The sequence below is a fragment of the Procambarus clarkii genome, chromosome 13 (genome assembly GCF_040958095.1).
Source record: "Procambarus clarkii isolate CNS0578487 chromosome 13, FALCON_Pclarkii_2.0, whole genome shotgun sequence".
Lineage (NCBI taxonomy): Eukaryota > Metazoa > Arthropoda > Malacostraca > Decapoda > Cambaridae > Procambarus > Procambarus clarkii.
In genome coordinates, this window is record NC_091162.1 from 5,920,643 (window position 1) to 5,937,977 (window position 17,335).

Consider the following 17,335-nt stretch of genomic DNA (forward strand, 5'->3'; position numbering starts at 1 on the left):
ATATATATATATATATATATATATATATATATATATATATATATATATATATATATATATATATGTCGTACCTAGTAGCCAGAACGCACTTCTCAGCCTACTATGCAAGGCTCAATTTGCCTATTAAGCCAAGTTTTCATGAATTAATTGTTTTTTCGACTACCTAACCTACCTAACCTAACCTAACCTAACTTTTTCGGGTACCTAACCTAACCTAACCTATAAAGATAGGTTAGGTTAGGTTAGGTAGGGTTGGTTAGGTTCGGTCATATATCTACGTTAATTTTAACTCCAATAAAAAAAAATTGACCTCATACATAATGAAATGGGTAGCTTTATCATTTCATAAGAAAAAAATTTGAGAAAATATATTAATTCAGGAAAACTTGGCTTATTAGGCAAATCGGGCCTTGCATAGTAGGCCGAAAAGTGCATTCTGGCTACTAGGTACAACATATATATATATATATATATATATATATATATATATATATATATATATATATCCCCCTCCCTTCCTTCTTGCTCTTTCTCTTTCTCTCTTCACTTCTCTCACTCTTTATTCTCTCTCCTCTTCCTCTTTCTCCTCCCGCTCTCTCTCTCTTTTCTCTCTCTCCCCTACTCTCCTCTCTGGATCACTCGACCCTCGCTTTCCTCCCCTCTCTCTCTCCTTCTCTTCCTCTCTCTTTCTTTTCTCTCTTTTCTCTCCTCTCTCTTCTCTCACCTCTTTTCTCTTCTATCTCTCTCTCTCCTTATATCTCTCTCTCTTCTTCTTCTCTTTCCCTCTCTTCTTCATGCTCTTCTTTTCTCTCTTCTCACTTTTTCTGCTTCTTTCTTTCTCTCTTCTCTATCTCTCTCTCTTTCTCCCTCTGTTCTCCTTCTGTCTTCCTGTCTCCTCTCTCCTTTTTCTCTCTCTCTGATCTCTCTTTTCTCTCTCCTTTTTCTCTCTCTCTGATCTCTCTTCTCTCTCCTCTCTCCTCTCTGTCTCCATCTTTCTAAATGCAAAGAAGATAATTTTACCTAATAAATTCAACCTTTGCTCCAAAACGTTATATCATGACATATAAAATACGTTTTATTAAAACGTTTTGACCTCACGTTTGAAAGTCTTTTTACAAATTCTCAAAATACTTATTTTAAACGTAATTTAAAACGTGCCCAAAACAATGAAAAGTCGTTTTTGGGACGTTTTGAAAACGCGAAAATGTTTGGTGGGTTGATCTTGTCGTAACTGATTTACGTGTAAGTATTATTCATTTTAGACCCCTGGAATATGTGGGTTATTCAGACCTGCAGGCTACCTTTACTATACTTACTGTCACAACATCTCGAGATGAAGAATGATCTCCCACAACCTGGCTTGGAGACAAGGGGATCTGGCCAGCCCTCCATTCAGTGCTAGCAGCAACACAGACAGACAGGCTGACCGACCAACTTGTCTTCTTAAAAATTACGTCTGAATTTAGCTGTTTGTCCGTATGGCCGAGAATGGACGTAATTTGAAAATGAAAAATAGTTCAAAATAAATTTTAGATTTTTTCTTCCAAAACAGCAAGTTAAGTGTCCTCTGGTAGGTTAGAAGGGCAGGAAGTTCTCCTAAGGTTTCATAACGTCACAAAAATAGTCAGCAGAAAGTTTCCTCTCTTAACCTAACTGAGTAAGCCAGAGGACTCAAAACAGAAAACGGAACAGTACGTCACTTTCGTGAGCTGAATTAATTTCCAATTACGTGAATTTTTGGTCATACGGGCAAACGCACGACAAGCTTACATAGTTTTAAGAGGATGGGTTGGAGAGACAGACATACAGACAGACAGACAGACATTGCATTAGGAATAAAAGATTCAAAGACATACAAAAAGACTGAAAGGGGCCAAGAGAGAGACGGTCAATGAGACATAAGAACAGGGAGTACAAGAATAATCACTACGTGTCCGGACTTACACGAAGAATGGGGAGGTGGTGGTAGTGTTCTGGGCCAATGGCCCCAGCGTGTGAACTGCCCATCCGCCTCCTTCCTTCTTCTGCTGCGTCCCTCTGCTGCTGCTGCTGCTGCTGCTGCTGCTGCTGCTGCTTGTGCTACTGCTGCTGCTCCTCTCGCTCCCATCCTGGCTACTTTCCTGCTTCTGTCCGGGAAGGAGTAAAATTTATAGGATTAGCATCTACATATTTGTTCAATGTCAACCTATAATCTCGCATTCATAAGTTCCATTATGTTACTGTGAGTTGAAAGCCGTCCTCTCCTAATATTAGTGCTTTAAATTAAAATACAGTTATGTGTTCCAGCTGTGATTTTCTTGCCTTAGAGTTGTGGCTTTAGCGACAATATGAGAGATCCTGCAGTGTCCAGTACCCAGGATCTCACTCTCTGTCCCCTGCAGTGACTATTATTCGTGAATGGGCTCCTTATGACACCCTTAACATGTGACTGAATGGCCTCATAAGTGACAATCTAAGCCTAATGTTAATGGTAGAGCGCAGTTGACCCCTTACATTTCTCCTATCAACCTCAACTGTATTATAATACCTTAGGAAGTTAATCACTTCCCTACGACCCGATGCTAATACACAACACAACTTTCCCGTCGGCAAATGAGCCCCTTGCAACACGGGTGACGTTTATCAACTGGTTATAACCTTGGAACAATCAAAGATGATTTCTTCAACACGATTAACGTTATGTTAACAGGTAACTCATCCCCACCCATGGGTGCCTATTCCAGCTCTCCTCCTGACGTGGTCGACCTGACTATCCTTCCTAACCATGAGGTTGTGTCGCCCTCAAGGGGGGGGGGGATGTTAATGATCTTGTGAAAACTGATGTGGCAGGTGCTGACGTCAGCCCAGGAGCTACACGTCGCCTGGAGACCGATCTGTTCTGTCACGCTCGGATCCTGATTGTGTTACCTCCTGAAATATCTGGGGTGAAATGTTGCGCCCGTCCTCTGGGGTCTATCCTTTCACTAGCTTGGGCCAGCCTTGTCTCTTGAGATTGTGAGTGGTGGAGGTGACAGTGGGGGCTTCGAGGTGGGGTCCTCTGAGTGTGTGGGGGTGGAGACTTCATTGTGGGGTCCTTCGAGTGTGTGGGGGTGGAGACTTCAATATGGGGTCCTCCGAGTGTATGGGGGAGGAGACTTCAATATGGGGTCCTCCGGGAGTGCGGGGGACGGGGGAGGGGGAGAGGCATCAAGCTGGTGATCTCTGATCTACGCGTTAACAAAGGCACTTAATGGTCGTGATACTGAAATTTCGCTACCTAGCAGGTGAGTTCAATGGTGGCTCTAGTAGCCATATACTCGAGGACAGCTAATCATCACGCTGTTGACTATCTATATCTAATGCTATCAAACAAACTTATCTTAGTTTTTGGTTCTGTGGCCGATTAAGTGTATTTTTAGTGCCTGTGTTGAGAAGGACGGGTTGTGTGTTGATGAGGACGGGCTGTGTGTTGATGTGGACGGGTTGTGTGTTGATGAGGACGGGCAGTGTGTTGATGAGGACGGGTTGTGTGTTGATGAGGACGGGCTGTGTGTTGATGTGGACGGGTTGTGTGTTGATGAGGACGGGCAGTGTGTTGATGTGGACGGGTTGTGTGTTGATGTGGACGGGTTGTGTGTTGATGAGGACGGGCAGTGTGTTGATGTGGACGGGTTGTGTGTTGATGTGGACGGGTTGTGTGTTGATGAGGACGGGCTGTGTGTTGATGTGGACGGGTTGTGTGTTGATGAGGACGGGCAGTGTGTTGATGAGGACGGGCTGTGTGTTGATGAGGACGGGCTGTGTGTTGATGAGGACGGGCTGTGTGTTGATGAGGACGGGCTGTGTGTTGATGAGGACGGGCAGTGTGTTGATGAGGACGGGCAGTGTGTTGATGAGGACGGGCTGTGTGTTGATGAGGACGGGCTGTGTGTTGATGTGGACGGGCAGTGTGTTGATGAGGACGGGCAGTGTGTTGATGAGGACGGGCTGTGTGTTGATGAGGACGGGCTGTGTGTTGATGAGGACGGGCTGTGTGTTGATGAGGACGGGCTGTGTGTTGATGAGGACGGGCAGTGTGTTGATGAGGACGGGCAGTGTGTTGATGAGGACGGGCTGTGTGTTGATGAGGACGGGCTGTGTGTTGATGAGGACGGGCTGTGTGTTGATGAGGACGGGCAGTGTGTTGATGAGGACGGGCAGTGTGTTGATGAGGACGGGCAGTGTGTTGATGAGGACGGGCTGTGTGTTGATGAGGACGGGCTGTGTGTTGATGAGGACGGGCTGTGTGTTGATGAGGACGGGCTGTGTGTTGATGAGGACGGGCTGTGTGTTGATGAGGACAGGCTGTGTGTTGATGAGGACGGGCAGTGTGTTGATGAGGACGGGTTGTGTGTTGATGAGGACGGGCTGTGAGTTGATGAGGACGGGCTGTGTGTTGATGAGGACGGGCTGTGTGTTGATGAGGACGGGTTGTGTGTTGATGAGGACGGGCAGTGTGTTGATGAGGACGGGCTGTGTGTTGATGAGGACGGGCTGTGTGTTGATGAGGACGGGCTGTGTGTTGATGAGGACGGGCTGTGTGTTGATGAGGACGGGCTGTGTTGATGAGGACGGGCAGTGTGTTGATGAGGACGGGCAGTGTGTTGATGAGGACGGGCTGTGTGTTGATGAGGACGGGCTGTGTGTTGATGAGGACGGGCTGTGTGTTGATGAGGACGGGCTGTGTGTTGATGAGGACGGGCTGTGTGTTGATGAGGACGGGTTGTGTGTTGATGAGGACGGGCTGTGTGTGGATGAGGACGGGTTGTGTGTTGATGAGGACGGGCTGTGAGTTGATGAGGACGGGCTGTGTGTTGATGAGGACGGGCTGTGTGTTGATGAGGACGGGCTGTGTGTTGATGAGGACGGGCTGTGTGTTGATGAGGACGGGCTGTGTGTTGATGAGGACGGGCTGTGTGTTGATGAGGACAGGCTGTGTGTTGATGAGGACGGGCAGTGTGTTGATGAGGACGGGTTGTGTGTTGATGAGGACGGGCTGTGAGTTGATGAGGACAGGCTGTGTGTTGATGAGGACGGGCTGTGTGTTGATGAGGACGGGCTGTGTGTTGATGAGGACAGGCTGTGTGTTGATGAGGACGGGCAGTGTGTTGATGAGGACGGGTTGTGTGTTGATGAGGACGGGCTGTGAGTTGATGAGGACGGGCTGTGTGTTGATGAGGACGGGCTGTGTGTTGATGAGGACGGGTTGTGTGTTGATGAGGACGGGCAGTGTGTTGATGAGGACGGGCTGTGTGTTGATGAGGACGGGCTGTGTGTTGATGAGGACGGGCTGTGTGTTGATGAGGACGGGCTGTGTGTTGATGAGGACGGGCTGTGTTGATGAGGACGGGCAGTGTGTTGATGAGGACGGGCAGTGTGTTGATGAGGACGGGCTGTGTGTTGATGAGGACGGGCTGTGTGTTGATGAGGACGGGCTGTGTGTTGATGAGGACGGGCTGTGTGTTGATGAGGACGGGCTGTGTGTTGATGAGGACGGGCTGTGTGTTGATGAGGACGGGCTGTGTGTGGATGAGGACGGGTTGTGTGTTGATGAGGACGGGCTGTGAGTTGATGAGGACGGGCTGTGTGTTGATGAGGACGGGCTGTGTGTTGATGAGGACGGGCTGTGTGTTGATGAGGACGGGCTGTGTGTTGATGAGGACGGGCTGTGTGTTGATGAGGACGGGCTGTGTGTTGATGAGGACAGGCTGTGTGTTGATGAGGACGGGCAGTGTGTTGATGAGGACGGGTTGTGTGTTGATGAGGACGGGCTGTGAGTTGATGAGGACAGGCTGTGTGTTGATGAGGACGGGCTGTGTGTTGATGAGGACGGGCAGTGTGTTGATGAGGACGGGTTGTGTGTTGATGAGGACGGGCTGTGTGTTGATGAGGACGGGCTGTGTGTTGATGAGGATGGGCTGTGTGTTGATGAGGACGGGCTGTGAGTTGATGAGGACAGGCTGTGAGTTGATGAGGACAGGCTGTGTGTTGATGAGGACGGGCTGTGAGTTGATGAGGACAGGCTGTGTGTTGATGAGGACGGGCTGTGTGTTGATGAGGACGGGCAGTGTGTTGATGAGGACGGGTTGTGTGTTGATGAGGACGGGCTGTGTGTTGATGAGGACGGGCTGTGTGTTGATGAGGATGGGCTGTGTGTTGAAGAGGACGGGCTGTGAGTTGATGAGGACAGGCTGTGTGTTGATGAGGACGGGTTGTGTGTTGATAAGGACGGGTTGTGTGTTGATGAGGACGGGCTGTGAGTTGATGAGGACAGGCTGTGTGTTGATGAGGACGGGCTGTGTGTTGATGAGGACGGGCTGTGCGTTGATGAGGACGGGCTGTGTGTTGATGAGGACGGGCTGTGTGTTGATGAGGGCGGGCTGTGTGTTGATGAGGATGGGCTGTGTGTTGATGAGGACGGGCTGTGTGTTGATGAGGACGGGCTGTGTGTTGATGAGGACGGGCTGTGTGTTGATGAGGATGGGTTGTGTGTTGATGAGGACGGGCTGTGTGTTGATGAGGACGGGCTGTGAGTTGATGAGGACGGGTTGTGTGTTGATGAGGACGGGCTGTGTGTTGATGAGGACGGGCTGTGAGTTGATGAGGACGGGTTGTGTGTTGATGAGGACGGGCTGTGTGTTGATGAGGACGGGCTGTGTGTTGATGAGGACGGGTTGTGTGTTGATGAGGACGGGCTGTGTGTTGATGAGGACGGGCTGTGTGTTGATGAGGACAGGCTGTAAGTTGATGAGGTCAGGCTGTAAGTTGATGAGGACAGGCTGTAAGTTGATGAGGTCAGGCTGTAAGTTGATGAGGACAGGCTGTAAGTTGATGAGGTCAGGTTGCATAACTAATGACGTTCGAAAAGTCCTTGGCTAACGACCTCCGTTCGAATCACATTTCCGTAAATGCTTCAACCACGCACTACGAACACAAATACTTTGCCATCAGAGCCTAAACAGCGGGCCTAAGCTACCTTACGCCTTGATATGCTAATATAGAATATTATTAATAAATTTTTAAGAAAATCCCCATTTTGAATATTCAACATGTAAAATTGAGGAATGAGCCTCAGGGAGGTTGGTCGATGGATGGACAAACATTGCCTGAAGACAAGTAGTAATAATATTAATAAGTGCTTTTGATAACTAGCAATATATTAATGCTAATTCATCATCAGCTAACGATATATGGACAACTCCCTACGTATTTCCCACTAAACATGAAGACCAGTATTATCATAACTAAGAGGTGTTTTTTCCTCTTTTAATTAACACGTTCTTATGTTGTTAAATTAATTTTCAAGAGCGTGACTCATCAAGCTTCTGTGACCAAGAGTTCCGTGACTCTTACAACCCAACACATGCGGGAAGTCACGTGACAATCAGCCAATGATTTCGGAAATAAGTTTCGAAAGCCACTTGTATTGGCCATGATATTAAAGATCCGGACCCAAACAGCAGGGAGCTGACTCTCTCTCAGGTAGGACAGACTTACTTGCACGAACCAAGACCTACAGCAGAGTCCCGAAACACGAAGAAGATGCAAAGGAAACCGTAAATCGTGTCGGTTAAGAAAGGCTTTCTTTATAGAGCGGTGGTTCGCTAGAACAAGCAGACGAGGATCATTGATCATTAACTGCTAACCGGGCAATTGCTTCCCCGTCCCGCCACCAGGAGTGGGCCGGCACACTGACGACGCTACGCCAGAGTGCATCATGGGAACAACCTGTACAGTGACGATGGAGGCATCAGAGATATTAGAGGTGCCACAGACATCAGAAGCATCAGAGTGCTGTCAGGCATCAGCCATGAGAAGCAGCAGAGGCCGGAGTGGCACCAGGCTGCCATTATTGAAGGAAATCCAGAGTGTAAGACTGTGCTGGGTGTTGAGGAGGCGAGGACACTGCTTCCCGCTTGAGGAAGACAGGACCCCAACGACGATATTATAGTACCGAACTTACCATTGTTTCAAGTATTATCATATTATGGACATTCTACAAGTAGAATACCGAGTAGATGTAGATGGACATCAACATGTTTATCTATGGATGTAGAGTACTACATCCAAAGAATAGATGGATGTAAAATGTTCTGTATTCCACTTTCAGAGCCGAGATTAACGTACTTCGTCCTGACACCAAACGCGCAGTTACCTAATGTCTTCAGAGTTAGCATAGAATCTTGCGTGTTTGCTGAGATATGATTTTATTAACCATGGTTCCTTATATTACTGATAATGAATTAAGTCTCAGTATTTGTCCCAACTCTGAAAATCTGTATAGTGTGTGTTACTGATGGGACTTGATAGTTCACGCTGCATTGTTCGTGTGCCAGTGGGACGCAGCGACAGGTACCTTGAGGTGCTTCCGGGGCTTAGCGTCCCCGCGGCCCGGTCGTCGACCAGGCCTCCTGGTTGCCGGACTGATCAACCAGGCTGTTGGACGCGGCTGCTCGCAGCCTGACGTACGAGTCACAGCCTGGTTGATCAGGTATCCTTTGGAAAGTCAAGGTCACTTCAAAGTGTTCGAATATTGCATCGTGCACCAAATTTCTGACCAGCAGTATTTACATTCGCTCCAGTGACTCCATTTTTCTAATTTTGCTAAGAGGCTGTTGGCATTTTTGTATATTTTTGTATGTTTTAAATAGCATAGTTGTGTATAATTGATCTCTTCTTAGTCGAACCACGCCATGAGAATATCAGAGGGATTCTGATAATTAAGAGTATCACTGATGATTACTGCTAACTACCCAAACAAAGGTAGTTAGTAGTCTATCATAACTACCACAACACAGGAACCACCTAACATAACTACCACAACACAGGAACCATCTACCATAACTACCACAACACAGGAACCACCTACCATAACTACCACAACACAGGAACCATCTACCATAACTACCACAACATAGGAACCATCTACCATAACTACCACAACACAGGAACCACCTACCATAACTACCACAACACAGGAACCATCTACCATAACTACCACAACACAGGAACCATCTACCATAACTACCACAACACAGGAACCCCCTATTATAGCTACCACAACACAGGAACCATCTACCATAACTACCACAACACAGGAACCCCCTATTATAGCTACCACAACACAGGAACCATCTACCATAACTACCACAACACAGGAACCATCTACCATAACTACCACAACACAGGAACCCCCTATTATAACTACCACAACACAGGAACCACCTACCATAACTACCACAACACAGGAACCCCCTATTATAGCTACCACAACACAGGAACCATCTACCATAACTACCACAACACAGGAACCATCTACCATAACTACCACAACACAGGAACCACCTAACATAACTACCACAACACAGGAACCACCTACCATAACTACCACAACACAGGAACCACCTACCATAACTACCACAACACAGGAACCACCTAACATAACTACCACAACACAGGAACCACCTACCATAACTACCACAACACAGGAACCACCTACCATAACTACCACAACACAGGAACCACCTATTATAACTACCACAACACAGGAACCATCTACCATAACTACCACAACACAGGAACCACCTCCCATAACTACCACAACACAGGAACCACCTATTATAACTACCACAACACAGGAACCACCTCCCATAACTACCACAACACTGGAATACAATAAAAAGATCAGCTATCTCACATTTTGAAGATCTTTCTAGGAGACTGTCAAATTATCTGGAAGATATTTTTCTTGATAGAACGCTAACAGAACACTGTCATGCATAACACAATGTAACATTACACTGTTATGCATAACATTAACTAGCGTTACACTGACGTACTGCCATCTACTATAACATTTTTTGCGTTTCATTATCAAACGTAACACTAACATAGCACCATCTTAGGTAACGCTATGAAACGTAACACTATCTTATGCAACACTACCTAACTTAACAATATCTGGCATAACATCACCTAACATACCAATATATTAAGTTACACTATCAAACGTAAAACTATCTTATGTAACACTATCTAATGTAACAATATCTTATGTAAAAATATGCTATTTAACACTATTTAACGTAACAACACCTTACGTAACATCAATGCAACATTATCCTTCGTAACACTATCCAAAGTAACAATATGCTACGTAACACTATCAAGTAAGTAAGTAATTATCAAAAGAAGGCACCAAACCGGGAAGGCTATGTAGCACCATCAAATACGCAAAATAATCAGAGGGCGCTAAATATCACCAAGGATGCCAATACGAGAACAAAAACCCATAAGGCGAACGATATCAAAAGTATCCGAGTCACCAAGAATTCTATCGAGGGACAAGTGACCGCGAGGAGCGGTCGGAAAGCAAGACACACGCTCGTCCTGGAAGTCAGGACATTCAAGAAGGACATGCACGACCGTAAGAGGGACAATGCAACTAGGACAATAAGGAGCAGGGCGGCGCTCCATCAAGTGACCATGGGTTAAGCGAGTATGGCCAATACGCAACCTCGCCAGAGCTGTTTCCCACCGCCGGTTACGGTGGAAGGAGGACGGCCACGAGGAAACACAACATTTAAGAGTACGTAGCTTGTTACCAGTAACAGACAACCAAGAAGCCTGCCAACGGGTAAGGACTGAGGAATGGATAACCGGGTAAAAGTCGGAATACGGAATGCCTTTACGAGAGATGGGACAAGAGCGGACAGCTTCCTTAGCGGCAGCATCCGCACGCTCATTTAAAGACACACCAATATGGCTGGGAACCCAACAAAACTCAACCGACTTAAATTTACTGTGAACGAGAAACAGCCAATGCTGGATCTCGACAACTACTGGATGAACCGGATTAAAGGACCCGAGAGCCATGAGGGCACTACGAGAGTCAACAACAACCACAAAGGAAGACTGACAACGAGAAAGCAGGAGACGAAGAGCATAGAGAATAGCATAAAGTTCCGCTGTAAAGATGCTAGTCTCCGGAGGCAAGGGACACATATAAGTGCGATCAGGAAAAACAACAGAGTAGCCAACACCGTCCGCTGACTTAGACCCATCGGTGAAGACAGAAACGGAGCGGGAGTGAGAAGAAAAGTGCTCGAGGAAAAGGCGTTTTAGAACTGTAGGAGGGGTAAAAGCTTTAGTGACACGGGTCAAGGAAGTACAAAACCGTGGAGAGGGACCCTCCACGGGGGCAAAGAAGGAACAACATGAGGAGAAACATCAGAAATACGAACGGAGAGAGAATCCTGTAGGCGAGATAACTGGACAGAAAGAGGGAGGGGGTGAAGAGGAACAGGAACCGCAGGAGGGGTAAAAGTTAAAGCACGACAGAGGCGAGAGGAAGGATGTTGCAAGGACCGCGCAAGATAGCGAAGACAGTAGCGATCACGGCGGTCCTGGAGAGACAGGAAGCCAGTGTCAACATACAAGCTAAGGATGGGAGTCGAACGAAAGGCACCAGAACTGAGGCGCAACCCAGTATGGTGCAAAGCATCAAGACGGCGAAGAGTAGAAGGAGAAGCAGACGAGTAAGCAGGGCAACCATAATCGAGCTTAGACAGGACGAGAGAGGAATGTAAAGCAAGGAGAGTGCGCCTATCTGCCCCCCAAGAAGTATGGGATAAGACCCGAAGGAGGGTAAGGGCCTTAGAGCACTCAACACGGAGGTAAGAGATATGGGGAGACCAAGACAAACGAGTGTCAAGGAATAACCCCAAAAGCTTCGCGGAATCTTTGTATTCAAGGGGATGACCATAAAGTGACAAAGAGGGACGAAGAACAACCCGTTTCCGCGTAAAAGTCATGGCACAAGTCTTAGAAGTAGAGAACTGGAAGCCATGACCTGTGGCCCAAGACGACACGGCATCAATCGCAAGTTGAAGCCGGCGTTGAAGGAGAGGCGAATCATCACCCTGACAACAAAGGGTAAGATCATCGACATAGAGAGCGGAGAAGACACCAGAAGGAAGAGAGGAAAGAAGACCATTGAGGGCAACCAGAAAAAGAGTAGTGCTCAGAACACTACCCTGGGGCACACCTTCGTATTGCTGAAAAGAGGGAGAGAGAGCGGTACCAAGGCGCACCCGAAAGGAACGACGAGAGAGCAAGCTGCGGAGAAAGAGAGGGAGATGACCACGAAGGCCAAAAGAATGAAGTTGAGATAGGATATGATAACGCCAAGTGGTGTCGTAAGCCTTTTCCACGTCAAAAAGGACGGCAACAACGGAGGTCTTCGCAGCAAAAGCAGTACGAATATAGACCTCCAAGTTCACCAGGACATCTGTCGTGCTGCGGCACTTGCGGAAACCAAATTGAGAAGGGGAGAGGAGGTGATGGTGTTCCAGGAACCACATCAGACGAACGTTAACCATACGTTCAAAGAGTTTGCAGACACAACTTGTGAGAGCAATAGGGCGAAAGTCCTTAGGGGAAGTACCCAGAGACCCCGGTTTGCGAACAGGGAGGACAACGGCTTCGAGCCAGTCCTCAGGGACTGACGACGACTCCCAGATCCGATTATACAGACTCAGTAAATACTGAGATGTGCTCGGAGGGAGATGGCGAAGCATCTCATAATGAATACCATCGGAGCCCGCCGCCGTAGAACCGCAGAGGGCCAGGGCAGAACGAAGTTCAGAGAGAGAGAAGGGATCATTATATGGAAGCTGAAGATGAGTGCAGAAATCTAAAGGACGAGACTCAAGGACAGGTTTACGAAGAAGGAAAGATTGGGGAAGATGAAGACCAGAGCTAACAGAAGAAAAGTGGGAACCCAGTTCGGAAGCGACCTGCAACGGGTCCGCCACAAGAGTATCATGGAGGTGAAGGACCGGTGAAACATCGGGAACGAACTTACCCGCTATCTTGCGGGTACGCTTCCAGATCTGGGCCAGAGGGGTCTCGGACGTAATTGTTGAGACATAAGATGCCCAACATTCACGTTTAGCCGTACGGATGGTCCTACGGGCCACCGCACTCGCTTTCCGAATGAAAAGAAAAGAATCGGTCGTCTGCCTACGGCGGTGCCTCTTCCAGGCTGCACGCTTACAGCGGACAGCCCGAGCACAGTCCGCATTCCACCAGGGAACGCACTTCCGTGGACCCCGAGAGGAAGAGCGAGGAATAGAGCGGAGGGCAGCGTTGAAGACAGTGTCATGAAAAAGGAGGAGAGCGCGAGAGAGAGGCAGAAGGGAGAGGTCAGAGAGAGCAGCACTGTGGGTAAATAGGGTCCAGTCTGCCTTAGCAAACTGCCACCTAGGGAAAGAGAGGGAAGGGCGAAAAGAGAAAAAGGAAACAAGGATGGGGAAATGATCACTTCCATGGAGGTCATCAAGAACCTGCCACGTGAAATCTAAGTAAAGAGAAGAAGAGCAGAGAGAAAGATCAAGACAAGAAAGGGTGCGAGTCCGAGAGTCCAAATGAGTGGGCTCACCAGAATTCAGAAGAGACAGGGAAGAAGAGAGGAGAAACGGCTCAAGGAGGCGACCCCGGGTATTCGTCAGAACGTCACCCCAAAGAGAATGACGACAATTGAAGTCACCCAGCAGGAGCACAGGCTCCGGCAAGGAGTCTAGGAGGTGTTTCAAATCAGGAAGAGAGAGCGGGACACTCGGGGGGAGATAAATGGAACAAACTGTGTACCATTTCCCCACAAAGATACGAGCAGCAGAACAATGGAGAGGCGAAGGAAAAAGTAAAGGAACAAAGGGAACTTCAGCCCGAATCAAGAGAGCAGAAGAATTAGAAGCCCCAGCAATGGCTGGGGGGGGGGAGAGAAAGGAATAGCCACGAAAACGACCAGGACGAGCACCAAGCATTGGCTCCTGGAGACAGACACAAAGGGGCGAAAACCGCGAAATCAGAAGTTGGAGTTCGAGGAAATTGGCGTAATAACCTCGAACGTTCCATTGAAGAATGGACAACGACGAGAAGAGAAAGGACAAAAACAGAGAACAAGGAAGAAACAAAGGCGAAAGAGCAACAGAGCACGTTAAAGAATATCAGGGTCGGGATCAGGGTCAGCAAAGTCAGGGTTAGGGGGCATGGGTAAACTGAGCAAAGACGGAGGGAAGGAAACGGGAGAACAGATCAGAGGTGGGCGGGCAGAGTCCGGAGGAGGAGGAGGAAGAGGAGGAGACAACGGAGAGGAGCAGTCAAGGACAGCAGCAGGAGGAGGGGGAGTAGAAAGAGGGGAGCGCACCCCAGCAAGAGCAGCAACCGAAAGGGAAGCAGGGGCCAAAGAAACCTCCATAGCAGGAACAGGGGGCGCAAGCACTGAAACGGGAGGGGAAGAAGCAACAGAGCCAGAAGGAGGAGCTGAGGAAGAAAGCGAAGCCTTCTTACCCGCCGGGGAAGAGGAAGGAGAGGAGCCAGGCTTACGCTTCTGACTTAAAGAGACCGGTGTCCCAGCAACTACGTACCGGGCAACGGATTCCAGTGTCTCAACAGGAGAAGCCGAACGAGAGCACACACGACGGCCGTTAGGAGAGCGATGGACATCCGCCCGCACCGACAGGCGGTGGGAAGAGCTGATAGATGGAGGAAGAGGATGGGAAGGAGGATCGGAGGGGGACGAGGAAGACGACACAGAAGACACGATAGACCGGGTAGAAGGAAGGGGAACCCCAGACAGAGGACCAGGAGGAGGATCCTTCGGGAGAGAACCCAAAGGAACAGAGGAGGGGGCAGTGGGCGCATCAGGGTCCAAGGCCCGGAAACGGTTGTGAGTCTGAGGAAGGCGGGAAGGACGCGGAGAGGAAGAGCGCAACACGCGAGCATAAGAGATAGTAGCATAAGGTGGGAGCCGGCGAACCTGGCGCCTCGCCTCAGGAAAAGATAAATGCTCCCGGTGCTTCAGGTTGAGGACGGCTGCCTCAAGCTTGTAATGGACACACGCACGGGAGAAGGTAGGATGGGCCTCACTGCAGTTGAGGCAACGAGCCTGGGGAGAAGTGCACTCCGACTTAGAGTGACCTTCGCCACCACACAAAGGACAGAGAGAGACAGTCCCGGAGCAGCGGAGGGCACCATGCCCAAACCTCCAGCACTTGTTGCAGAGCCGAGGAGAAGGAATGTACTCCTGGACAGAGCACCTGGCACCAGCAAGAATGACAGAGGGTGGAAGGGTCCTACCATCAAAGGTAATCTTCACAACCCGGAGGGGTTGACGGCGACTACCACGAGGGGGACGAGTAAACGTGTCCACCTGGAGAATAGAATGGCCCTGGGCAGCGAGGATATGTCGAATATCGTCGTGGCAGTCGCGCAGGTCCCGAACACCGGTCGCAACATGGGGCGGGAGCAAAATAGTGCCAACACTGGCATTCAACTGAGCGTTCTTCAAGACCCGAACGGGGGTCTCGCCAAGGCAGGATAAGGCAGCCAAGCGGGAAGCAGCATCCTGAGAAGGAGCAGCAACGACACGTGTACCGAGACGAGTGGGGTTGAAAGTAATGGAGGCATCCACGGAATCAATGAGATGTCGATGGAGGGAGAAATCGTCAGGAGGCGCAGAATCAAGAGGGAGGAGATCAAAATATTTGGCCCACGAAGCGGGACCAAACAAGGCTTGATAGGTAGCAAAACTGGAAGGAATCGAGCGAGGGCGGCCGTGACGAGGACGGCGGTAAGAACCCCCAGAGAGAGAGGGGTTAAAAGGCGCAGTAGTTACAACTAGAGAAGGAGCCGCGCCAGGGGACGAGGTAGTCACCACTGGGGGCTTGGGGCTCGACCCAACCACAGAGGAGGGAGGGGAGCCAGGGGAAGGAGTCAGAGAGGCCAAAGGAGGAGCAAGGTCGGGGCCCAATGCAGCGGAGGCTACAGAGCCCGGGCTTCCAATACGGACCGACTCGGGGGCTTGGTCGCCCACCCCACGAGCCTGAGAAGGTAAGCCAGAAGCAGCCGAAACAGGGGTTATCATCTTGACGAAAAGAAGAATTCATTCACGAATGTGCCCCCACACCCACCATGGAGCCACAATTAGAGGCAGGACACCCAACAAGAAGCAATCGCCGATCTTGTCGGGGCCTCCTAGGGGTGCGTCGTGAGTATACGCCCCACAAACGCCACCTTAAGAAACCGACAGTCCGTCGAGATCGGGTTCAGTGACGAAGTGGGGATTGACAATAAAAGGTTCCCCTCGCTCTCGACGTCGGGTACTGCAGTTCTACGGGTGCATGAGTATGCCTCCTCAAGCACCCGGGCGTCAAAATAGAAGAAGTCCAAGGGAAGAACCAGAACGAGCAAAAGGTCGGCAGGAAACGGCAAGCAGATAGGAGAAGAGGGGGGAGAAAAACGAAACAGAAGGAAAAGGAAAAGGTGCCCAGCAGAATTGGAGAGGACGGCAGCAGGAGCACAAGGCTAGAAAAGGATAGAGGACTGTCCCAAGGAGCATCACACTCCGGCAGCCGCCCACGAAGCCCCCACACGGCGACAACGAGCTGAGCGGGGAGGGGGTAACACTATCAAATGTATTAATATATTACGTAACAATATCTAAGGTAACACATCTAATGTTAGAAATGGTTCACCAATCAGCACAATTTGAGAAGCCGCCGCTCAAACAAGAAAACTGTTAATTGCGAATTATCAAGGGGGGAAAGAGCCAAGCGACTATTACGACTATATAGCCCTTGGAAGGGATCAGTATAAGGATTTGGGATGGGACGGGGGAAAGGAATGGTGCCTAACCAATTGGACGGTCGGGGATTGAACGCCGACCTGCATGAAGCCAGACCGTCGCTCTACCGTCCAGCCCAAGTGGTTGGATCAGTATTATAGATATGAATGCTAGATATTGCCGTCCCTTCACTTTCTACTGTGTGGTCTGGTCAACATATTTCAGCCTCGTTATTGTGACTCATCGTCGGCAAACAGTCTGTATTCACCCAGCCCCTTTGTTGAGCACACATTTCCCTCTGACAGAACCTAAGATCTTACCTTAAATAGTAACAGTTGCTAAAACAAAGAAGTATTATCTGTCATATCAACTCAATTATTATAAGCAAGACAGAAACCTCAACAGTATTAGTGCCACTAATAAAGATAAGGAATTTAGCCTCAATATCCGGCTAGTAATAGTTATTAACCATGCATCAAAATCCCACTACCTAGTAGTAAAGGTTACAAAACCGGTATCAATATGTACCCACTAGTAAAAGTCAAAAGCCCGTCACCAACATCCTAGTGCCAACTAGTAAAGATTAACCCCACATCAATATACCATTACCCACAAGTAAAGGTTACAAACTATAAATAATCTAGTACCCACTAGTAAAAGTTAAAAGCCCATCATCAATATCCTGGTTTC

At 48.9% G+C, this 17,335-nt stretch overlaps 1 protein-coding gene across 1 annotated transcript in view; it reads right to left on the minus strand.

The window, feature by feature from the left end:
- LOC138364543 (uncharacterized) overlaps positions 1–17,335 on the minus strand; it is a 251,928-nt gene that overhangs the window by 142,528 nt on the left and 92,065 nt on the right. The window contains exon 5 of the mRNA XM_069324198.1: positions 1,945–2,126. Coding sequence (XP_069180299.1) covers positions 1,945–2,126 — 182 coding nt within the window. The remainder of the gene's footprint in view (positions 1–1,944; positions 2,127–17,335) is intronic.